Source organism: Patagioenas fasciata, chromosome 4 (assembly GCF_037038585.1).
Source record: "Patagioenas fasciata isolate bPatFas1 chromosome 4, bPatFas1.hap1, whole genome shotgun sequence".
NCBI classification, from domain to species: domain Eukaryota; kingdom Metazoa; phylum Chordata; class Aves; order Columbiformes; family Columbidae; genus Patagioenas; species Patagioenas fasciata.
This window is the reverse complement of record NC_092523.1, coordinates 17,583,669-17,610,073: the sequence shown is the minus strand read 5'-3', so window position 1 is coordinate 17,610,073 and position 26,405 is coordinate 17,583,669. Positions and strand designations below refer to the sequence as shown.

At 35.5% G+C, this 26,405-nt stretch overlaps 1 protein-coding gene across 12 annotated transcripts in view; it reads left to right on the top strand.

The window, feature by feature from the left end:
- LCORL (ligand dependent nuclear receptor corepressor like) overlaps nucleotides 1-26,405 on the top strand; it is an 82,296-nt gene that overhangs the window by 44,219 nt on the left and 11,672 nt on the right. For 2 of the 12 annotated variants that reach the window (XM_065836241.2, XM_065836243.2), the window contains exons 5-7: nucleotides 2,550-2,804; nucleotides 10,122-10,212; nucleotides 19,380-24,261. In XM_065836241.2, coding sequence (XP_065692313.1) covers nucleotides 2,550-2,804; nucleotides 10,122-10,212; nucleotides 19,380-24,261 — 5,228 coding nt within the window. The other 10 variants (XM_071807340.1, XM_065836244.2, XM_065836242.1 and 7 more) reach the window with 10 other exon arrangements.

Sequence of the window (26,405 nt, the reverse complement as noted above, 5' to 3'; positions counted from 1 at the left end):
AGGTATGTGGTAGACTGTTCAGTGTTAAAGATGTTTTGGTTTGTATATTTTATTTTGTATGAGTTTCTTAATTACTGGCTGTTAGATTTTTGTTTGGTTACAGTTAGGTTTGTGTGTTTGTGTTTGTTTGGTTTTTGGGCTTTGTCTTTTTTATTTAAGCTAAGCTATTGATATTGTCTAGAGCTACGATTCTTCTGTACTTTTGTTGCTAAATAATTCAGTTTTTCAATTCCACCTCTTAAATTTCCTTGTTCTTTTGCTGTTTTTGCATATACATTAGCATTTTTAAACCTGTTGCCCTACTGCTTCAATATATTTTGTTGAATTTTTTTCTTTCCTTCTAAGTCTGTCTCTAGGGTGAAAAATATTCAGGTTTTACATTTATTAGAATCATTCTTTGTTTACTGGTATTTCCTGGTTCCCAAATAATACCTGTGCCTGGGTGTTACATGATAGGGAAAGATCTTTTTCCTTGTGGGTATCTTCCATCATTCAGAATTCCACCTCATATTTCTCCTCCAGAAACTCCTGTCAATTTTTGAAATTTTGGTAGAGATCTGGTTTGAAAGATTGTCAGAAAATACAGCTTCAGCCATAAGCAGACTCGTTTTGTTATGCCTAGCATAACATCACTTGAAGCCAAGGTGTCTAGCATGTACTTAGTCTTTGAAACTGTTTGAGCTTCACCTTATCTCATAAAGCATTAGTGAAGGGCCAATCAAAAGGTATTGTCAAGAAGCATCTGAACAGTCAGCTGCCCTCTCGTGTGCTTTAGGCAGCAGGTCACACACGTGCATGTTTGTAATTCCTTGCGATACTGGTGAAAATGAATTCTCAAAATGGAATGTTTTGAATAAACCTGAAACAACAAAAAAGGCATCTTCTAACTATTCATCCTAAACTTGAGCAGCATTCTTTGATCTGTCTCTATAGTCATTCTTTTGCTAATAGACCAATGGAGCTTCATTGGCATAGAAAGCTTGAACAAATATGCTGTGTGATCCTCCAAACTACTTATAAGGAAATTTACACTTTGCATGCAAACATCTATCCAGTCCAGTCCTTTCAGTTTCTCCACTTCCATGAAAACAATACTCAATTTATCATCTGTCTTACCTGTTTCAGACTGATTTAAGTATCCCAGTAACTGCCACCATGTCCTTTGGTGTTTCTTTTAGGCAATCAAAGCAGACCTAAAAGCTAATTCTTCTATATCACATTCACACTTCTAAATCTTTAAATCTCTGTACCCTCTTGATGAGATCTGTTCCCCTTGTTCCCTATGAATTCAAGGATAGGCAGTGGTTAAAAAGTGTTGAAAGGGATATTTTCGTTTTCTGTCTGTGTAGAGTTGAAGGAAAGGAGAAGGGGTGGGATAGCGCAATGAGTAGTACAACTGCCGCTTTAAGGAACCGCAGAGATCTTTGAGTATGGGAAACTGCGCTTGTCTTGGGAGAGGAAGTACTGCAGCCATCAATGCAATATTGCGTTGAGTAACGTGCTAACTTTAAGTGATTTTCTTAATTACATTGTCAGTTACATATCTTTATTTTGTTGGTCTTTCTGGTACTTCTATTTATATTAAGATTATTTTTTCAGTGATTCAGAACTGTAGAGGCTTAACTTTTTTCTAGCTGACAGATAATATGCAAATAAAGTCATAGGCATCTCAAGTTTTATTCATTTAATGTGTTTTTTAAAATGAAATGCTTCTATTATTGGGACTATTACATATCCAAACAAAAAATCGGGTGTTTACAATTTAGAACAGGAAATAAAGCTTTTTCTCCCAAATATTTTCATTGGTAGCACTTTGACAATGTCCTGGCAATCTCTGTAGAATCCTGTAGGATTTTACAATTAAAATTTACAACTTCATTTTAAAATTCAACTGCTTGTATTGCTGCAATTTATATGGGATATTTCAAGTAGTGTCATATTAGTTTTGACATTACAATACAATCCTGAATCTACAGTGGAGATTATAATCTAATATGTAGGTGAAACAAATAGTTTATTTGGTTTCTTTTAAGATCAGCTCCTCAAAAGTCCAACTGTTCTGTTATGAAAAGACTAATCTATAGAACTGCACTGTAAAATTAATTATTTTTATTATACTTGTTCTTTGAAAGTAACTTCTTTATGTATTAATTCATAGCTTTAACTTCCACTGTTTTTATTCAAAATTCTTTTATTTTCAAAACAAAATGAATAGTCTGCAACTGAAAGTTCTACGTATTTACTGACAATAAATACAAATTCTGTCTCCCCTACTTGCACTATTTATCAACCACATCATTTGACTAGCATGCCATGACTGAAGAATAAGGTAAAAATTACTGGTGTACATTAAGCATGTTCTTTGAAGTGACCTCCAGTTAGGAATGCTTATAAGAAAAACTGACATCTGAATTAACGTGTTCATTACACATGTACTTATTATACATATTTATTGTGCTTATAGGAAGTACTTATGTAAAGAAAAATAATTAAGTTGTTGGGTTTTAATACATCTGTTGCTTGTGTTGTTGTTTTTTTTTTATTCCTAGATCTTCCTCAGAACTGTGATCCTAACATTCCCCTAGTTGCTCAGGAATTAATGAAAAAAATGATCCGTCAGTTTGCGATTGAGTACATTTCAAAAAGTAGCAAAATTCAAGAGAACAGAAATGGTTCATCATTTGAACCAAGTCTGATATGTAAAAGCATCCAAATGAACCAAACAGAAAACTCCCTTCAGGAAGAACAGGATAGCCCTCTAGACCTCACTGTGAATCGAACTCAAGAACAGAATACTCAGCAAGGTAACCTTCTACATCTGCTTATCTGTTTTGTTGTAATTTATTACCTTATTACATCTTATTCCCTTAAAAAGTGTGTCTATGTCAAATATATATGTTTGTCTTTCCAAAGCAGTAATGGGTATACAGGAAAAAAAAAAATATGTGATTAAAATAAGGTTGAAGGATAATTGGCATTGCATCAATTTAACAGTAAGAAAACTCATACATTTTCCTTTAGACACCAGAAAAATGGTGTAAGAGTGGTAAAAGCAAAACACGTTGTTTCTAAAAGCGTTTTTCATATTGTGTACCAGCAGATAAGTATTCTCATTTCTGAGTGCCTGCGTTAAATAAGCTACATCAGAATTTCTCAGGTTATAATACTCAGTATAGGTGAGCTCACCTGTGGCTGTCACAGGTAACAGTGGTTCAAGATTTTGTTGAAGACATGGCTGTTGAGAAGCTGCCTGAGGAAAGAGAGAACAATACTGGAATTTCAGGGGACAAAGGTCCTTCTGTCTTTCAGCCTTGGACACCACGATTCTTTAAATATAGCCTGGAAAGAGAAGATTCATTTGTGAGGAAATGTCCATACTTCATCTCTTAATCATTATAGATCAGTGCAACTTTCTTAATTGAGAGTACAGCTAGAGAAAGAAAAATAGTGTCTCGCTGTCATTTACGAAAAGGAAATAGTTTCTTTTCCTCGAGGAATATTACTATCCAAAACTGATAACAACATAATCACAAGAGTGTTTTGGACTTTGAACTTGATTTGGATTAGCAGCAACTTTATGGAAGGGTTGTGACTGTCATGTGCAGCTTGAAAGTAGTGGCGAAAGCAGCTTTTGTTTTTTACAGATAAAAGGGTCCACGTTAATCTAATAATATTGCAGACCAAAGGGAAAACTTTACCTGTGTGTCATGTACCATACTAAAAAAGAAGGTAGAACTGCATAATTAAGGGGTTTTTGGTTGGTTGGTTTGGTTTGGGTTTTTTGTTTTGGTTTTTTGTGTGGTGGTTTTTGTTGTTTGTTTGTTTTTAATGTACATGAGTCAGCATGAAAGCGTATTTTGTGTGTGTGTACTTAACGGTACAGTCTTTAATTAGATGGCACATCCTCTGAGGGGCGGAGGGAAGGGAATTCTGACACGGATTTACCTTGCTAAGCATACCTATTCTAGATTAAATTTTAAGCATACCTTCTCTTTGACAGCAGAAACATTAAGAAATTGTGGAACTCCTGCTTTTCTGTCTGGTTAGCAGAAACCAGTTCATGCCTGGGTTTAACAAATACCTTGTGCAGATCAAGATATTTCCTGAGAAACTATCTGTTGTGCTTTGATATACCTCTGCTATGGATAAATTACAGTTTTTAGAGATTTATAATTGGCCAGGTTGAAGCACATTTCTTTTGAGAGCGTAATAAAAAGTACTTTCCTCATACCAGCACTACAGCCTGTCGCTTACTTCAACAGCTGGTTATAAAGAATAACTAGTTTAAAATGTCCAGGAGGGAACAAAGTTCCCCAAGACAGGTTCTGGTCCTCACTGAGCCCAAATAAATCTTTGAGGAATGAAAAAGAAGGCAGAGGGTGAATGGGGCAGGGACAGGAAGAAAGTTCTGCTGCCACCCTCAGCTGTTTGAAAATCTATTTATCTTGTGTCCAGAAAAAAACTTCAAGTATAGAGAGACTGAGGTACTTCAGTCTTTTTTTTAATATTGTTTGAATTGTTCTTATAATTAGGGTAAACAGCAAGTTTAGAAATATGTGTCTTCAGCAAAATATCTGGGGCTAAAGTAGTGGCTCACCACATGTAGTTTACTATGTAAAACTTTTATACTGTGTAAGATATTGTGGATTCTCAGAACTTACGCTGCCATGTTTGCGGAGTGCTTTGCAGATGTTAAAGATACTAGTCTTGCTGTGAAGTTTTAAGAGCTACTGAAATGAGAGGAAGTATTGAAACAAGACTGTAGCTGGAGAAAGGTTTTGAGCCATCTTAGCTTCTCTTCCAGGGTAGTTGTATCATGCTTCCCATTTCCCACAAACATACCAATTTTGAGCTATTTTAGCTCTCCACTGTAGTGGCAGCAACACAAGCAAATAAGATCAAGATAGAAAACTCAGTCTGCTCTTCTTATTTTGTGTTCTAGGTGCAGTGATTCATTAAAATTCCTTTCAATTAGCTGTTGTCAAGAACTATGTATTTATTCTACCTACCGCTCACTTGTCCTAAAGAGAGCTTGGGTGTATTGAAGAGTTACATGCTTACAGTATGGAATTGTGAAATTTTTTAATGGGATTATTTTTGAAAATGCATATTATTATGTGTCTAACATAGTATACTACTTCTGTCTGGAGACTTGTCAAAGCTATACCATGGTTTCCTTCTTAGTAGTGTCTTTTAATTGTCATGCAACTCTTTTTATTATTTGCTATTTACAATTCCTGTTGCATATTCCAGATGAAGTGGCAGTAACAGAACACGAAGTCCAAATTTGTACATTGCTCTAGATCCTCAAAATTGAAGCTTCTTTTAACTTAAGTACTGTTAAGCAGATGACGACCTAAATATAAATACTTAGGTTTGTTTTCTGTTTAGGCAGGTGCTTTGTATTTACAGTAGTTGCTTTACAGTGAATTATCTAAATAATACACCAGATAGTCTTGTTCCTGCACTATGGCAGTGGTTCTTGAACTTGAGAGGAAAGTGTAAGCTTCATTTTGTAAATCAGTAGAAGTGATTTTTTTGCACAGAGCAGGTTCAACCTAAGTGCTAGCTCAATACTGAAAAAAGATTCTGCCACTGAAGGTGGCTGGATGATCTTAAGAAAGCTTCTTACTTTCTTATAGTATCTGCAGGCCATCTCTGAAGTACTGCCAAAATATTCAAGTCTGATAGTTCCAGACCTAATAGCTCTCTGTACTGGGTTTCCATGGCAAGGGTTCAGTAGCTGGGGAGGGCTACAGGGGAGGCATCTATGAGAAGAGGTCAGGGGCTGCCCTGTGCTGGGCACAGCCAGCTCTGCAACAGACCCACCACAGGCCAAGCTGGAGCACATCAGTGAGCTTTGTGGTGCCTCTGTGAAAACACACTTAAGAAATAGCAAAAATGCTGTTTCTCACTCCTCCACCTGCCCAGCAAGGACAAACAACAAGGCCAGAGAAGGAGGCACTTCAGGCACCAGAGCAGATTGTGGAAGAGACCACTCCGGAGCAGACATTCACCTTGCTGCCCGTGGACCCTGCAGATATTCACCCTGCAGCCACATTGGACCAGTTGGATATTTCTTGAAGGAACTGCAGCCTGTGGAGGACCAACAATGGAGCAGGGGAAAAGTGCAAGGAGGGAGGAGCTGTAGAGAGGAATTATACTGACTAACCCCAATTCCCAATCCTGCCTGTGCCACCTGGGGATAAGGATGGGGAGAGAGGTGGAGGAGATGGGAGTGAAGGTGAGCATGGGAAAACTTGGGGTGGGGATGTCCCTTTAATTCTCATCTTTTTATTATTATCCAAATCTATTTTAATTGACAAATTAATTTTCCCCAACTCTGCATTGCTTGTGATGGTAACTACTAATTGGTCTCGCTGTATCTATCTTGATGACTGTTTGCATTTTTTACTCCCTGCCCTGTGTTGAGGGTTCAAATACTGGCCAAGGTCAGTCCATTGCACCCCTGGTACTGAATCATTCAGTAATGAGTATTCAAGCACTGGCATCCAGATACGTCCAGCTGGCCTGTAACTGATGGCGGAGTCCCAAATTATGCTCTGCTTTCTTCTGCAGGTGGAAGAGTGGTAACTTAGCAGGGTGCTTTCATTCCTGTGCCCCTTGCTAGTAACTAATTAGGCAGTTACTTTGTTTGCATAGCCAGCAGAAGGCATCATCAGGAAAGGTAATGAAGATAGACACTGTTCTTTTGTTACTATTGAAAACCTTATCCATCACACCATGGTAAACCTCAATAAGGAAGAATTATTATTTACTAAATCTCACAATGTTAGAACTAAGCAGGGCTCACTGAAATGTGTTGGAATGGAAAAGCAGATAAGGGGCAGCTTTTGCACAGCAGTTCGTGAAGGTCGGAACCTGCTGTGACAGGAAGTTGAGGAGACAGTGTCACTGTGTTCAAAGTGCCTTGAACACACTCCTAGCTAACAGAACCAAGGCCAGAAACTGAAGCTAGAGTAGGCAGGGATGAACCTCTGAGATCGCTCATCCAGTGATAGCAGCTGCTTGAAGAGCAGGAGAAGAATGAACCTCAGGTAGTGTGGCCAGGCTAATGTGCTCTCCAATGCTAGAAGTTGGTTTTTCCTGCACTTGGAGACCGAGGACTGGGTAGAGTAAGTTGTCTGACCTAGTAGGGCAGTTCATGATAGCTAGTGAGAGGTTTCCTGAAACCCAGAAAAAAACCTACAGGTTTGCTAGAATTAGTACAGAAATACAAACTGTAGGAACTCAGGGGTGACCCATGTAGTTTGTGTTACTTACTTCTGCCCACCTCCCAGTTTCTCTAACATCACTAATTTGGAGGAGTTCCAAGTGATCGTGGTCCTGATTGTTTTGAAAATCTTGGAGTTGCTGCACCTGATGAGCCGGCGCTGAGAAGCAAAGGCCAGAGGTTGAACCATTTCTTTGAAGATCAAAATCATTTAATTTGCACAGAAATGACTTCATTAGAAGACTGCAAGCAGCAGACCTGAAAAAACTTGTAGTATTTTTTTTTCTGTATTACGCAGTGTGTTATTCAATATTGTTCATGAAGACGGTCATCTTAGTAGTCATGGCTTCAGCTAAAGCATGAAAGTAATCCCATGTCTGTTATTAAAACCAACTTAGAGTGATTTTCTGTTCCTGATGTCATTCAGTTTGTGTCCAAAATGCTTGCCTAAATACCTGCTTGGGTAGCATTTCATTATTTCTTAAAGCTTTACAGCAAATGGCTCTCACTTTCCTACCGTTTGTAAGTGCTTCTTTGTTATAATAATAATTGATACTACTACAAAGCACAAAGATCTAGCAAAGCTGGAGGTACTCTGTATTTTTAATTAACCTGTTTGATTTATCAGCCCTTTCTGCATCAATTTGGAGGGTTTTGTGTTCTTTGGTTTTTAATTTGAGTGAAGTCACTGATTAAAAGCCTCGGCTGGGGTGACTTTACCTGGTATTTTGTATGTATATAAAATTTCTTGCCTGGTTCTCTTTCACTATTCTTTCTGAGGATCATCTTCCCATGAAGCACTGTCTTCAGGGAAGTGTCATGTACTTCATGAATACATTTGCTGTGTTGGAGGAACCAACTTTCTTGAACCTGAAATGATTCTTTAGTTCTTGTTTCAGGACCCTGCATTTTCCATACTGTGTTCTTTCTAGTCATTTTTTCAGCTTACTGATGGCCTTGTGTTGCCAAAGCCGATCAGGAAAGATTGGAAACAAAAATTATTTTGGTTAGATTTCGTTATGGAATCTTGTAAGAGTATTTGGGTTAGTTTGTTTCCTTCTTTTTTCTTAAAAATCTAGCTGCTTTTTTTTGTAGATTGGATATTAGAGAGATGATTAGCTCTTCATAAATTGATGAGTTGTGAGCTTTGAAGTATTTTTTTCTCAAGTGACTTTGTCCGGTGGTCTCTTCTAAACTTTTCTTATTGTAGTGCCTATGACAAAGTGAAGATGGACAAACTTGTGAAAGGGAACACACAAATACTTGAGAGGGAGATGTGCTTTGTATGATTGACAGAACACAACAGATGAAATCTGTCTGTTGCACGGGCCTCGGGAACATTGTGAGCTTATGTATTTGGGACACTTTACAGCTGGGCAGGCCAGATCATCTCTGTAAAATATTTCTGTAGTGGTTTTAATTGGCTTTTCCTTCTGGAATAACACTGCATGAGAAAGGTTGACTAGCATTAACTAGTCCTTTCTTTAACATTCTTAGGATTACAGAAGACTTTGAAAGTAATGTTTTCAGGATAAAAGAAGCATTTTTGACAAGTGGCATATTTATAAATATTTTTTCACCTTATGATACTACTATTTCTCTATTTACTCTTCTTCAAATAATACAAAATAGTTGGGGGAAAACAGTCAAAAATAATTAAAAACAGTCCAAACCAAATAGCTGGATTTGGTTATTACACCAAACTCTATTTCTTTGCAGTATTGGTATAAAGGGGAATTACCCTAACGATTTTTCTGACTTCTTATTCGAGTGTTGGCATTTGGACTATTCAGCCAGTGCTTCGTGTCTGCATCTGAGGCTGTGGGGAAATATATAGTTAATTGATGTAACATGAAAATGACACTAATGTAAAAACGACTAGCATAGAATTGCTTGTAGAGTTGAATGTTGAGCTGCATTTTGAAACTCAAAATTGGATTCGCAGAGCTCGAGTACACAAAAAAAGCCCAAGTTTGAAACAGAGAACCAAGGAGGAAAGGTATGAAATTAAATATGTTTAGGGGATTTCTCTATAATTTAAATGTGATTTTCTTTTAAAATAAAAACCTTAAACTAGGAGTATTTCAGGCGCTAATTAGTTTATTTAATTTTCAATATTCTCCAATATTGATTTTAAAAGTATATGGTTTTCAGTTTCAATATTTACATATAAATCTTGAATTTAAAATTTTCCAGTGACTTAACAGAGTGGACTCCTACCCCAGTTTAGGTCTTTCAATTTCTCTAGTTTAATTATTATATATATGTGGGGACAGCAGGGGGAGTGTATATAAACAAACTGTTAGAACCTTTAATGACATAGACCTCAAATGCTTAAAACTGTTGGGCTCGAGCTCTTTTCACAGTTACTGGGGTGCTGCTTTCTTATCCAGTAACCTGGTCTGGTCTCATAGCTGACCTTGCTCTGAGCAGGAAGTTGCTGTAGAAACCTCCTGAGATCTCCAGTAGCGTGAATTATCCTGTAAGCCTGTGAGTTAGTTATGTCAATTTTAACTTGGGTATCAGGCTTGTTTGGTTACAGTAGGAAAATACAAATATATGAATAATAATAAAAAGTGCATTGCTTTGGTTGCCTTTAAAGTAAAGAGTGCTATATATATATGCATACTTGGTTTTTAGGAAAGCAGTCACGTGTTTGTGTTTAACACAAATTTTTCTTTTAAACTTTGTTTCTGATTTTTTTTCTTAATTCTAAAATATTTTGTTACAAACCATTTGCTGACAGCTGACATTGTTAAAACAATAAGATGTCAGAGATTTTACAAGTAACTGCTTTAGAATTGTGCCATAGGTACAAACATTTGCTAACAAAATTTCTGAGATAATCCCTAAACAGCTGCTATCATCCACTACTCATTCTTTGCAGGGGATGGAGTGCTAGATCTCTCTACAAAGAAAAGCGCAAGGTTGGAAGAACCAAAATATGATCCGTTGTGTTCTGAAAACTCAGTGTCTGGGTAAGCAACGTTTAGGACTCTCTTCGACTTCTGTCAAAGACAATCCAGGTTTCTCTTCTCTGAAGTCAGGTTTTATGTTCATGACATATTTGTATATACTGACACACACGTGGTTCCTATTTTGCTTTCAAAAGAATTTTTGTCACTCATAAGTGTGTGTCTATGTATATATTATATGTTTCATTTGTCTTTTTCCTTTTCTTTCTGTTTAAAGAAAAGTTATCAGAACAATCACCAAACTTTAGTTCATGTTACTAAAAAAATGAACTGAAAATTGATTCCATAACACATTAAAAGTATTAGGATAGTAGAATAAAATGTAAATATATTCTTTCAGAATCTGTTTAGGAAACTCCAATTTTGGACAAAAATTACAATGTTCATATTTAGATTTAAAATATTCTTCAACTAACATGAACAAGTTAAATGACTATTATCTATACTATTCCTTAACACGAGAGAAAGCAAGTGCGCGCGAGAGAGAGCTCTTAATCATCATACTTATACTTACATCATGGTTTTGACTATGGTGTGTGGTGGCAAATGATTAATTTATTTATTCAGCAAGAAAAATGTTATTGCATCTGCTGAAAGCTACCACAAAACTAGTGAAATGCATTGTTTTATGATCTTGGCATCTTCCCATCCACTAGCCATAGCAAGACCCTTTTTGTCACCTGTATGTTTTACCAAATAACTTATTACAAATAGGACTACAGTAGCAGTATTTGTTAAATGATGTAAAATTGCATTTTATTAGTTTGCTGATATAAAGAAGTTTTAGAATGAAAATGACTTTGTAATTAGAGAGTTGGTAAATAGTGACTAGAAGTTTCTAAAACTGTTTTATTTTGCCAAACTGGACTTGATTGTTAACTACAGCACTTATTGTTGTAGAAAGCCTAGTTTTGTGTAAGTCTGGGATGTTTGTGTGTAGTTATGTTCTTATTTCTGCAAATTTTCTATGAGGGGGTTGACTCTTTTATTACTCGTTTAGCGGTAACGTCACGTTTCTACTAACAAAAAGCTCCTTCAGGATTTGGGTATTTAACGGAATGTTAATTGTGTAATTAAAAGTATAACAGTGTTGCTCGGCAAGCATGTGAACAAGGGAATATAGCAAGCACATGAGAATATTATCAAATACTGAGCTAGGATATAAAGTTCTTGGAAGGGCTGCTGTAGAAGCCACCGTATGATTTTTGACGCGCTGTCCTACCAGAACTGTAACATTTTGCTAGGATAATCATTTAACTACCGCAGCTCAAAGGCTTAAAAGTATCAGAAGCAGTGATGTTACCGAAGCAAGGAGTATAATAAAGGAGTGGACCCTTCCCTTCCATAGCTGTGTGAGAGTCTCTCATACATCAGTTTACCATCGTTTCATTCCATCCATCCAGGAGACTACACAGACACAGAGAGGACTATGTGGAAAGAAGTGCTGAGTTTGCAGATGGTTTGCTCTCAAAAGCTTTGAAAGACATTCAGTCTGGAGCACTGGACATAAATAAAGCAGGCATACTTTATGGCATACCTCAAAAAACTTTACTTCTCCACTTAGAAGCCTTACCAGCAGGAAAGCCTGCACCTTTTAGAAACAAAACTCGAGATTTCAGTGATAGTTATTCATTTAAAGACAGTAAAGAAACCTGTGCAGTCCTACAAAAAGTAGCCTTGTGGGCAAGAGCTCAAGCAGAGCGCACAGAAAAAAGTAAACTCAGTCTACTTGAAACCTCAGAATTAAAATTCCCAACAGCTTCCAGTTACCTCCACCAGTTAACTCTACAGAAAATGGTCACTCAATTTAAAGAAAAAAGTGAAAATCTACAATATGAAACTTCAAGTCCTACTGTACAATTAAAAATTCCTCAGCTAAGAATAAGTTCTGTGTCCAAACCACAGTCTGATACTGCTGGTCTTCTGGATGTTATGTACCACGTTTCTAAAACCTCCTCAGTCTTAGAAGGATCAGCTCTTCAAAAATTGAAAAATATACTCCCTAAACAGAACAAAATTGAATGTTCTGCACCTGTAACTCACTCAAGTGTTGACTCCTACTTTCTGCATGGGGACCTCTCTCCTTTGTGTCTTAATGCTAAGAATGGGACAGTAGATGGAACCTCAGAAAATACAGAAGATAGTTTGGATCGTAAAGATAATAAGCAACCAAGAAAAAAACGTGGCCGCTATCGGCAGTATGATCATGAAATAATGGAAGAAGCAATTGCAATGGTAATGAGTGGGAAAATGAGTGTTTCCAAAGCACAAGGAATTTATGGGGTACCTCACAGCACTTTAGAATATAAAGTAAAAGAAAGATCTGGAACATTGAAGACTCCGCCGAAGAAGAAGCTCCGATTACCAGATACTGGCTTATTTAATATGACAGATTCAGGGACTGGCAGCTGCAAAAATAGTAGCAAGCCTGTGTAGAATAATTATTAGCAAGTTGTTTTGTGTGTGTGTATGTATGTCTGTATACACACACTGTGTGAGAAATACACATGCTCACTCTGACAGAAGACGTGAAATTATACAGTTCAAAAACCACATACATGCCTTTTGAAAAATAGTTCTATTCAGGGTTTTCACTGTGGACAGAATTATAGAGTTTCTCACTTAATTCTGCTAGTGTGTATTTAATATAATCCTTGTATAAATAGGTGAAAAGATTCAGGTTTTATTTAGTAGTCAATAGCATAAAGATGTTTTGGAAAAACAAGTATTTGTCATGTGAAGCATAATTTTTAATTGGTGAAGAACCACTCTACCCATTCAATAATCCATCTTATTATGGAAATACATGACCAAGGGTTAGCAGACTTTTATACTTCACAGAATACTTGCAATAAATTGTAAGTAACTCAGATGATACAAATCAAGGGATTTTTCTTAAAAAGCTAGTTCCTTACAAGGACGTGGATTTGTGAAGTATTAGTAGGATATAGTAAAGTCTGTGAAAGAAAACGTTCATTGTTACTTAAATATCCAATACAAGTAAGAAAAGCGTTTAATTACTAAAAATGTGTGTTTAGCAGGCATAAACTGCATTTTTTTATCGTTTTAAGAAGATTTTGTTGTTGGTTTAGAAAGAAATTGGTGTTTACAAAGTGTACACTTATAAAACCTGAGAAATTACCGTAGTTATAGAATTATTAAATATAAAATAAGATGGAATACTAAGAGCATAAAATAATTTAAACTTTAACATAATTTTCCTTTTTAGTTTGACAAATAAGGTAACTTGTAAGGTTTAAAAAGAAAGTTGGAATGCAACTTAGAGCATGTTCATAATGTGCACAGAATGAGCTTGAGAATGGTTTGGGTTTGGTTTTTCGTTTGTTTAAACGTGCTGGTTAGTTGGTGTTATGACTACTTAAAATTTATTTAAGGATTGTGTCACACTCCTATTGAAAAACCTCACTGTAACTGTAATGTATTTGCTGCTGTGACATTTCAAAACATTTTCAGTTTATCAAAATGAATACCAAGTTACATTATCACTTTGCTAATAACCAAATTTGCAGTTCAGGGTCTTGATAGAAATACAGATATTAAACAGTGAAGCTGTTTTGAACTTTCAGTAGTATAAATTCTTTATAAATTTGGTAGTTAGAAGTTAGGCGGTTCACTTTAAATACATAACTTTTAATAGAATTTAAGGGAGACCAATTACCTTTGTATTGCAGTTTTTACATGAATTTCAGAGTATTCACATTGGACTTCGTATCATCTTTTTTCTGTAATATCACAAAATATATGTCTACCCATGAAGAATGGAGGCTTGCTTCATACATTCAATGCTGAACATCAATGCCCTTTTCGTCTAAAAATATATTTTTTTCTGTATGTATCTAATTTGGCAAAGAAAAAGCTTTTTCTCAAACTTTTATACATTTGGTGCACATGCATACATTTTTCCCCCACTTAGATTTGCATGTGTATAAGCTGATGATATAAATGAAACAGGGCATTACATACATACGGGCCACATCAGGTGATGTGATTGATAGATAAACTTGCCATTAAATTCAGTGGAGACTGTACTGCAATATTGATGGTAGAATCTAGCCCGTTTTTATTAACACTACTAAAATTAATAACTTCCATTTTAAACCAGAATAATCCATTGAAACTGCACAACCTGTGTCTCTGTTCTTTGGTCTCTCAGATCTATGCTGAATCTTCTCAGTGATTAAGGTTTACTTGCATATTACAGAATGAATCCTTTTTTACGTGGAACTGTACCTGATAACAAGGAGGTCACAAAACAGCAGATGTCAGGGTCATCTTTCATTTTAAAAGAATTAAGCCATATTTTGTGAGGACCAGGAGGATTAATTTGTTAATATATCCCCACTGAAAAAAGAAGTTGAAAAAACCTTAAATGTTTCAAGATCTGTCTTTATACAGTTTTACTTGCAAAAACTGTGGGATTCAATGCATTGCCTAATATTTATACTGTACTGATGTTTTCTACTCCTCAGACAATGTTATAAATTTGAATCAGAAGTTTTTATTGAAGGCAAGTTACAGTACTCTTTTTATATCATTTAAAAGATGACCTGACCAAATAATTAACAGGATTCATAAAATCAGGGATCATTTTACTATTGACTTAACAGTACTCAGTAGTTTTGTATGTAATATTATAATTAATTTTCAACATTTTAGTACTTGTATTTATTTTTTGGTCAGAAATAGTATATTAAGATATTTTTTGATAGTTTATAGACGATACTCAACCTGTAAGTGTTTAAAGGAACAGAATTCTTTGTTTCTAGTTATTAGGCTAACCTTTGATTACACAACTAAGGAAAGGCAGGGAAACATGTAGATTCTCCTCCCCCAACCCCTATATATTCCATTAAATGTCATTGAAGATTACACATTTTGAACTGTTTTATAAATTCAGTTACAAGTCGCTACTTAGTAATTGACAATTTCTGAAAATTCCTGTTTCAGCAGAATTTTAAATGAAGGCGAAAGCAAGCCCTACATGCTTTCTACTTATTTGAATGTTTCTCAAGTATTTTATATTAAAAAACAGTGCCTCTGTTTTTAGAACTACTGCTCAGTAAAGCTGTTTAAACCATTTCTGGTAGCTAATGACAATTTTATATTAAATTGTATATTAACTTTAGTGAGACTGATCTTTTTTTTTTTTAGTTGTTTACAGTACAAATACTTGTATTTGTTTTTTAATTGCAGTATTTCCATTGTCGCAGTAATTTAGTAAAACTCTGTGGCTGCCTTGATTTTTGACAGATTTTTGTTAACAACTGATTTCTAGGCAATTAGTTATATTTATGCATAAATCAATTGCACTATAATTCATGAATTATTTATTACAATATTTTCTAATGAATTCCATGTATTTGTCTTGTGTTGTAAATGTACTGTAATTCTGTTTTTCCTTTGTGTTGTTATATTCCTAAATCTGATTGTATGAATTTAATTGTTTAGTTAACGTGTTTCTACGTTGTAATTTGTAGTAAAGCACTTCAATGCTTTTGCACATAAATTTACAACACTGATGTGATTGATTTGCTCATTCAGTAAAAAAAAGAAAGAAACAAAACCCTGTACATTGACTCATTTGACTTACTCCTGAGGCACAAGTTTATTAGCAGTGGCATGAGATCAAGAGCTGTACAAATTAAGCACGTAATGACTAATTTACTCTGAGACTTTTACATATCAGAAATAGTAGCTTTAAGGAAGGATGATTTCTCATAATTGATGCATTATTCCTAAATGAGAAGAAATTCAGAAAACCAGTTCTATAACAGTTACATACTTTAGTTTGAAGCTAAAAGTTACCTATTTTATATTACAGACAACATATAGGGTTTTTTGAGGGATTTATCTACTTAGTAAAGTCAGAAAACAAACATTTCTATAAAACAAATTTATATTTCTATGCTGTTCATATGAGTACTTGAAAGTATGTTGTGTTCCTGTTCCCAGTTCGCACAGAGGTTGCTAGATTGATCGGTCCTGTCTGTGCTTGAGACAACAGAGGATAGAGTGTTAGGGAAGGAAGTCTTCCAGGAGTCCTCTTATTGAGCTCTTTCCTGTTAGTTCTTTTGAATTGTGGAGGAGGCAAAGTTTTGGTATTTTATACATAAAATAATATGCTGAAAGGCTAGTACGTAACTTTATCACATCTCTGCACTTTTGCCAGTCAATCTCCACTCCGGGGTATTAACTGCCCCTGCCCTTCAGCAAGGAAATAATGTCATTCCATGGTTCAGTTCATCTTCAGAGAAATTGTGCACAAAGGGTGCTGGGGGAGCAGTGGGTATTGGTCCTCTCAGCCCCTCCATTCCTTGCCCCTCTCTCCAGCCAACTTTTTGTGGGGGATGTGTAGGAAGTGCAAGACTGCTCTGTGAAGGAAGTATCCTATTGTGGAAGTGATAGCTCTTCCTGCTATGACCTTATTGTTTAAACCTTTCATCTTGAGGATAGTCTAAACTACTGTGTGACAACACCCATTTAATGGGCTATATAGGAATTATAAGAAACTGAAATAATGCCATGAATGTATTGAAAAACTATTAAAAAATAGTTCATTTGAAAATATGGACATATCTATGGAGAGACACCTTAATGAACATGTGTTGCTTTCATTTGTTTACATATCAAGCTCTGTTCCCAAATTATGACTAAGTAAGGAGTCAATGTGTCTTCACAAAGTTGAAAGATCACTTGGAGTGCAGTTCTATTACAATAGAATAATTAAAGTTGTCTGTCAGCTTTATTAACTAACACACTGCAAGGGAAAGCAGTTTATAGATGTTACACAGGGGTAAATAATCCCAAAAGAAATTGTATTAGAAGAATGTCCAGTATGTCTATGATAACCAGGGTATGACTTAATACGATAGGTTGATCTCCACATGCAAATTTTAAGCAGCTTTGAGACCTTTGGAAACTTTTGGTAACTGACTTTGAGAAGGCTTTAGGGCTCTGGAAGTGTTTTCCACCAATGTGCATATTTTAAATAGCAGCTGTGGATATAGGTCCTCTACAATGAAGGCTCTCCAGTGAAACTCCATTAGACAAACCTTGCAAGTCTGGACAGACAGAAAGCTACCTCTGGCTAGAGATTCAGTCTGAAAAGACACTACTATAGCCATCTTTTTAGCAAATTAGTACTTACCCAATTTACTGTGATTTACAAAGTATTGAAGACCTAGTGCTGTGTTCATTTTTTTTTCTATCTAGCCTTTCCAAACATAATGGAAGTCATGGTGGTGGGGAGGGCAATCAGTTTTCTTCTGTAATTGTATTGCTGGCATAAGCTGCTTTGTCACAAGTGCAGTGATACATTTCAACACCTCGTGACCCCTGAGGTTTTTTGGACTGAGTTACACTCAGATTCTTCTCAGTGTAGTGCTGTTTCAAAAGCAGTCAAATCCTGACAATGTTATGCCCTTGAATAATGCTGGTTTTACTTTAGATTGGAAATGCAAATACTTTTTTTTTATCTTTAAGACTTCAGTTATTTGAGTTTAAACATAACTGCAATTTCAACTAGTAACATCACAATTATGCTTTTGAGTCAATGTCATCTAGATGCTTGATTTTGATTATATACCATTTCATACTAGATATTAGAGGAGAAAGAAAAAACATGAGGAATTAAGCATATGAGGAATTCAGCATAGTTGGCTGTTTTTAAGCTCTAAACATTAAAATTCATGTAGCACAGTAAAAATAGAAATTTGTATAAATACATTCCAGTAGAAAACCTGAAACTTAAATTTACTATTGATTCTAATAACATTAGGTATGAGATAATGAATTGGTAATTTTATATTAATACAGCACATTAAGTTTTAAATATGTATGTTCCTCAATCAGTACAGTTGTAAACCTAATCAAAAGGATTCTTTTTTTTTTTTTTTTTTCCAAAATACAGACCTAAATGCAAAAAATTACAGGAGTTAATAGGGCAAAAGTTAGTGCCATGTTCAGAGTTTGGTGATATGTTTAAACAATACATACTTTTCTAAAACAGAATTCTTCTAACATTTTCTGCTCATGCAATTGGTTTCAGTAAAACACTTGAATTAGGTGTTAACTATCTGTTGATAGTTGCTATCCAGCATAAGGATTTTGTATTTAATTGCAGAAATATCTGTATTAATTTCTACCATGGAAAATTTTCAGCTTTTCAATAGAAATGATTGTTTAGGTAAGTAGTGACATTAGTTTTAATAGTTTATAAGAAATTAATTAATTAGCAAAGGTAGTATTTTATAAGTTACTTTATTTTCACTTAATATCTTTGAGAACAACTGCTCAGAAGTCTTATTTAGATATAGGCCTAACCTGTATTTGAGATTTAAAGGATACTAACCTTTGTTATAGAAGTTATTTATTCCAGTGGTGATTATCTCTGTTTCTGTTTAATGAAGGAATCTGTGTGTGTGTGTGTGCACACGTGTGTGTATGTGTGTGTAATATCTTGTAGTGAAGAGCCTGTGATGCACCTCTGCAGTTTATTTAAAAACTAGAAGGAAAACTTCTGTCTGCGAAGAACACTAACAGTAGCAAATGGTTATTTTTTCCATCTTCTGTTAGCCTAAATCTTTTTTAAAAATAAATATAGAAATAAAAATGTCTTTAGAAAGATCTTTAAGAGTATCCTGAAGAGCGTTCAATACACTTTGGTAGATGAATATCTTAGGGTGGGATTCAGGAGAGGTGGATCACTTCTTGCCTCGGCCGCAACCCTGAGTTGTGACCTTAGGCAAGTCATTTCCCCTCTCAGTGCCTCCTTTTGTGAAATGGCAGTAATACTGAGCTCCCCGAGTTCATGGTGAGGTTTTTCTTCATTAATGACTAAGGTAGTTTGAAATAATAGAAAGTTAACATTATTGTGATTACACTTAGATAATGAGAAGTTATGTTTCAAGCTGTTCTTTTAGTCCCTTAATTTTTTCCTGATTATTTTTCTTATGGTAGGACTATCACTGCTATAGCTAAAATGCACATCATTGCTAGCGATACTTGCAAGTGTGATTGAATAGTCCAGATAGAACAGAACTGTTTTGCAAACTTCAGCTTTTTAGGCTTGAGTTTAACCATTATAACAAACATTAGATATGGTGTTTTACTGTAATTTATATTTTGTTTTGATTTGTTTTCATTTTCAGTTCAAGCTCAACAGCTGATGCAAATTCAGAGGAAACAACTAATTTGGAAAAAGGAAAATCAACATTAAACAAAGTTTTGGAGTCTTTTTGTTCATATCACTGGCAACAGACTTTGGCTATGTTAAAATTTTTAATACAAGATGAAAATGTTCCCATAGTATGCAGTTGCAAGCAAACACATTTGGTCCACTCTGAAACTCCCACTTCCCTTACTGAAGAGGATGTTCACATTTCATTTTGCAATTGCAATGGACATATGCTGACAAAAAGGTGCTGTTCACAAAATCAAAGACCAAGCGCTTGTTTAACACCTCTGTCTGTTAGTATTAAAGATTTTCATTCTTTGTCATGCCAAGCTGTAGCAATTGGATGTATTAAGACAATGGTGAACAAAACATGTAGTTCTCATAAGTATTGTGCTGAACAATTGCAAAATTATAACAGGCATTCTGTGAAAGCAGCAGCATGTACGTATTCAACTAAGGATTGTGATCTCTTGAACAGCATTAAAAATTCAAATAGATCTCGGAGCCCGTCGCCTCCTCCGCTATCACCTGTACAGAGTAAAGAATTCGAATCATTGGAAGGATCGGTTATAGATTTTCCGACTTTAGACAATAACAAGCTTGAAATATCTGTCAACCAGCCTCCATCCCTCTTGCCGGCTGAAGGAAGTAAAGGAGAATTTGAATACGAAGGCAAAACATGCAGAGGAAAAGAGACTGAATATTCAGATGGAATGTTGCTATCAACAGACCAAGAAAGCTACAATTATTATATAAATTCTGAGAAGGCTGAGAAAGGTGAACATTCTGCCATTTTTCAAGATTTAATAGATCGTATTAATGAAAAGTTAAAATCAATAGACACTACAGATATAGCAACAAATCCTGTCAAACTTTCTAGCAGTGACAGGGCACCAGAAAATGATGTTAAATTAGGAGACTTCATAACCTCTCTTTTGCATAATGCTAAGGCAAGTGATTACAGCTTCATGGAATTGCTTCACCAACATGATAAACAAATGGAAAACAAAATTATCCAAACAAGATTTCGCAAGCGTCAGGAAACTTTATTTGCGACGTATAATTCTCCTGATTCCCCATTCATTCGACGACAGTCTTTGCAAATCAAGAGGGAGCTTGCAAGCCTTGATGAAACTCTTGTAAGAAAAAAATCATTTTCTGAGAGAAATGCAAAGAAACCTCCAAAAAAAATTGATAAAATATATCCAAATAAAAACCACAGTTTTACTGTGATAGAAGATGAGGCTTTGCAACATCTTGAAAGTAATCCGTGCACCAATTGCCAAACCAAACCAATGTGCTTTCCAGTACACCAAACAGAGTCTTTCAAACTACCTCTTACTAATTTTCAAACCAGCTCCAGCTTTCTAGTTTTTTCAGAAAACAGTGCTATTGCCACCGGCCAGCCAAACCTCGCAAAAACACAAGGAGATTGTGCAACCTTAAAAGAGACTGATCATATTCCTCTACAGGATGAGAGTATTGGAATCTTGGGCAGAACTAAACGTAACGTTGTGCCTCCTGGATGGTACTCCGTGTATGTAACGAACAATATTGTGTTTAGAAAGTCACCCAATGCAAAAAAGTCTTTTGAAAGTTTGGAAAAAATGAAAATAAAAAAAGATGCTTATGGTGAAAGATGCAGTGACATAAATATAAGCAAAATTGTGAGAGACACAAATCTGCAAGTTGTTGTAGAGCGTTTAGAAGATACAATAACCTTGGCCAGAAAGACTAACAATTCATTGTTGGATAGTTACAAAATAAGCCAGAAATTAAAAGATCATGCTTATGAAGAGGTTATGAACCAAGCTGCTAGGAAGGGCTTACCTTTCACTCTGGGTGAAACGGGATGCACAGGACAAAGCTGCTTTCCACATTCGTATGTGCCAAGCAACAGTAAAACCAAATCTGTGTGTGTGACAACAAACAAACAAGAAATGGTTATAGATCAAGAAATTAATGATGGCCTTTTGAAATCTCTGACCTTTGATTCATCCAGTTCAAGTTTCAATAATGGGGATTTGCACACAACTTCTGAAGCTGGGGACATCCCTTCTCCCTTAAACTACTCTAGTCCTGTTAAGCTTATGTTTGTCTCAGAGGTTAATAGTAGTGAAGGAGTCAAATATACTTTGACATCTGCAGCTGCATCTTCTAAAGGAAGCACAGATATCTGTTTGTTTCAGGGGCACACAAACGCTTTGTTAGATAAAGAGGCCACAGGAGACCTTTCTCATGCAATCTCTGTCAAGGATTGTGATCACAATGAAAATGATACCAAGGAGTCGTCAAGTTGTGTTTATGCGGAAACAGTTACAAGCTCTTGTCCAGTTGGTCAAACTAACTTAAGTGACTTGAAACAAAATGGTGAGGCTGTGGAGAAATCAAGCGTTAGCATCGAATCAGTTTTAAAAAGAAAGCCTGGTAGGCCAAAGAAAATAGGTCCTCAGGTTGTTAAGCAGGTTAAGAGACCTATTGGACGGCCTCCAAAACCAAAAATAGATGTGACTGAAAGCACAGAACGTAGACCAGAGGTTAGCAGTGATGGTAAAAATCCCAAATCTGATGCAGCAATAATGGAAGAAGTTAACAGCAACAAAAATATCACTGTGACAGTTGTTTTTGGAAGGTCAAGAAGAACTAAGAGACACGTTTCTGAAGGTAATCTAAATGTAATCAGCATTCTGCCCACACAGCACATTGATTCTAATTTTGCTAATGACCACAGCAAAGCGAGGCACAATCCAGAAACTGAAAATGCTTTGACCGAAATTGTAAAAGCCTTACAGAATTCTTCTACTGAAAATGAGGTCTCTGGTTATGACTATGTCAGACCTATCAAGAGTAACCTAGCATCACCTCTTCCTTGCAGCAATATTATACGGCCAATTAAGAAACCGTTAACCACCATTCGAAAACCTGGTAGGCCAGCAAAAGTAAAAATCTCTGGCATATCAGTGACTGTGAATAGAGTTTCACCTCAGGAAAGAAAAGTGAGTATTAGCAACTGTTTGCCTCCTTTACAACAGCAGAATGTGTTAGAAAAAAACATCCCACAGGAGAGAAAAAGTCAACTGTGCAATAATATGGGTCAAGTAAAGAGCATGCAGAAAGATTCTAGAGAGAATGGATCAAACAACGTTATTACAACAGTGTCAAGAAAACGTGAAATTCCAATGAGGCATTCTGCTAGAGACAGAAAACCCTCACTGCATTTTTTACATTCATTAGCATCTTCTAGTGCATTTACATGTAGAAGTGCCTTACTGCAAAAATCTTACAAACTCCATTTGAAAAAAGCTAAAGATCGAAAGGAGAAACATTGGCAATCAAATCAGAGCACAGCATCCAAAGATACTTCAGAAACAAGAAATTCAGGAAATGCAAAAAAGGATCTTAAGGATGGTGAATTCAGGCCCTTGAATGAAGTATCATCAGACCCCATTTTTTCATGGAATCCCTCTCTCAGGTGGTGGGCTACTTCCACGTCAAGTGACACGTTGTTGGAAGAACTAAATAATAGATTTGAGCAGGTAACTAATACCTGGTTGCGAGTGGGGGGAAATGAGTTTGATAAATGTGTTCGTGAAAAAAGGGATCCCATTGAACAAGACTGTAATACTGAAATGGCAAACCCTTTAGACTCCTGCCTTGTAGAATTTGAAACATCACCTATAAAAATGCTTTTTCAGAAAAAGTGTAATATGAATGAGCTCTGCACCTGGTTTATGCAAACTACAGAAACACAGTCTCTTTCTCTAGTGAGAAAGGCAAATGCTCGCAATCCTTTAGAAGTAGTTAGCACTAGAGAGATAAAGGTGGAGACTAAACAAGCTGATGTTAGTACTTGCCCTTTCAGAAAGCACTTTAAAAAGTTTGCACTATCCTCTCCTTCAAAACCAGCAGGGAAATTACAAATGTTACATAACATGGTGAGATCTCCAGTCTTAAGCATGAAAAGGAATTTTACGTTAGCCAGATTAAAAAGAAATGAATTTAAGAAGTTACAGCGTGATAGGTGGGGACAAACGAAAAAGCTGTATAATCAGGCTCCCGGAGGCTGGAACTCAAAAAAGAAAAATTTGCAGTTCTTTTGCCAAAGCCAGTTGTTTACAAGTGCAAGTGGGGAAAGCCAGGATGAAATGCCCAAGCTCCAGAAAAAAAATGCGGTAGAAATCCATCCCGCTCAGACTTTGGTAGAATCTCAGAGTAACCTCCTGCCAACAGCAAATGAAGCCAGAGAGGCATTTGTTCAACAGATGATGGGATCTTCTGACTTTAACCCACATCCTCATTTAGCAAATATACTTAAGTCACATACAGAGACAAATGGAACAATTTGTTGCCAGCAAAATGTTAGAAAAGAACAAAGCCAAGATAAACTCTTTCAAAATACTTGGAAAGCCAAAACCTTTAAAGATTGTAGAATATTTCTGAGAAAAATCAACCATATTGAGCAGCACAATTCATTTAAGTTAAATAATGTCATTTATTCTCCCGAAGCTGTTGAAAGTAAAAGCAATCAGGCCTATATGGAAGAAAAAAGGCATCCTCTTTTAAGGTCCCATTCTACTAAACAAAATGCATTAAAGAAACAAGAAAATGAAATGGAAATATCTAAACGATCTAATTCTTCTACAGTGACTGAAAGGCTGGATGGCCAGTTTCACAGTAGAACATTAAGTAGTGATGTAAACCATGGTGATAATCCTGCTGGTAGTTCTGAAGTTCTTATCAGAATAAACAAAAGAAAAAGTCCGCAATGGGAGACCACTGATACAAATATCAGAAAAAGGCATAAGAGACAATCATGCAGTGGTGGACAAATGGCAACTTATTACCCAAAGTACCAAGTAGGTAAGTTCCTGTTCCCCCCTTCATCTTAAAATTGCGGTCTTAAAGAATTGGATAAGTCAAACAACTAAGCACTTTGTCTACTCTTTGGGGGTTTTTTAATTGCATGATATTCAATTTAATTTCAGAGAGGTAATGAAATTAACCATTGTATAGTATCAGAATAATGCAGGAAGTGCAGCTTGAAACGTGTATAGTATGTAACACAAATCTTTCAGCTATGATAGGTGTGCTACATTCTATTATGGCTGTAGCACACCACGATAAAAGAAAAAGAGCTAATATAGTTCAGACAGACAACAGATCAAGTTCTGACGTATCTGAGGTCAGTTGCAGCTGGTTATGAATTTCAAAAGGAACAGAATTTCATTCCACTGTCTAGTTTCTCATATTGTGAGGAGGGATAAATTATAAAATGAAGCAGAAATTCAGTATATTAACAAATAGTTGTTTTAAAAAGTCATTGATTTCTCATGTAAATCTGTAATGGTTTTATACTGTAAAAACCAGTACTGCGTACTTCTGAGAAGTATTCAGTCAGAGATCCGTTGTAGTATCCATTCAATGCCATATGAAATCTGCTGACTCTAAAGGGGTTGTGCATTGAATCCTTACAGAACAATTTAAAATGCAAAATTATTCTAGACAAGTACAATATACACTTACTATGCTAAATGCATTGGCTTGGAATCTTTTTAGGCTAGTGTGAAATTAAATCCATTTTTAAAGCTCGATATTTATAATACATTGTTAAAAAAAGGGTGATCTCAGAAAAGACATTGTATTACCTACAAAAAGAGTACACTTGTGAAATTATTTCTTTTGTTTGGCAAAGAGATCTCCTGATACAGAAATCCCAACTTGTTTCAATAAAATAACTAAGGTGTGAGATACCAAGCAAAAAGTTCTGCAATAGGAATGAAATTATTGCAGAAATATTCATTTGTAGAAACAATATTGTATTAAATAATCTAATTATATTGCTCGAAGAATAAAAAAACTATTCAAAATATCAGAGCAAAATCTTATGTCCATCTTTGTGTTCTATATTGTAGAAAACTATCCCTGATAATAAACTGAAAACTTAACTGAAGTTGTAATATAAACTATATTATGCCTCTTGTATACTTTATTTTTTTTGTGCTTTATGTGATATATAAAATTCTTTCTATTAAGCTCATTCAATGCTTTTCCAAAGTACAGCATTTTTTATCTTTAGACTAGTATTTTGTATTTCAATTCACTGATTTGGGGTCAAATTCAACATAAAAAACTTGTTTTTAAGAAGTTCAAACCTTGACACCAGATTGATGTAAAAAACCCAGAACTACGAAAGGGAAACATCCATCTGCTTCTTTTTTCTTTGTAAATGAAGAAAGAGCTCTCTCATACTTTTAATTCAGAATTTTGACTCTAGTTGAGAAAATTTTGCATTCGAATTATATTTATCTTTAGACTTCTTATTGCTATGGCAATATAAGATCTATTACTGTGATATGGTCTCATGTTAGTTTTAATTGGGAATCAGTTTTATTTACCTGATAACTTTCCTCCTTTAGTTTTGGATCTTTAGGAAATCTGATAACTATTTTGATATTTTACATTCTTTCATTTGCAATTTTTGTTATTTTCCATTTTACTCATAGTTTCTCATATCAATTGTTGTCTTTAGAAAGGATATGACAAAGTTCATTGTTGACGGGAATGTTAAAATACAACGTATTGCCATTCTGGAATTTTCTCCACACTTGTAACCTCAAAGCATTTTTAGGGGTCCTGTTGCAGTATGGGGGGATTGTCTGATTCAGAAAGGATGTCTTGTTTTGGCATGTCGATTCAACATTGTGTACTGTCTGTACTAGCCAAGGAAATAATGTAAACATTTCTAGCCTAGGACCATGATTTCTAGCTGTGCATCCATGCCTTTTCAAATGTGATTCCTGCATCTGGAAGTGTAATGCACGTGAAAACATCATTATTCATTCATATGTTCTTTGGATTGTTTTTTTGTTGATGTGGTATTACAAATTATACCATTGTTCTGTTGCCATGCTTGAAATGTTCTTATATGTACATTTATGGTCAATATTTAAAGTTTTCCTTCAAGTTTTGCTGATCATGTGTTACCGAATACTCGTGAAAG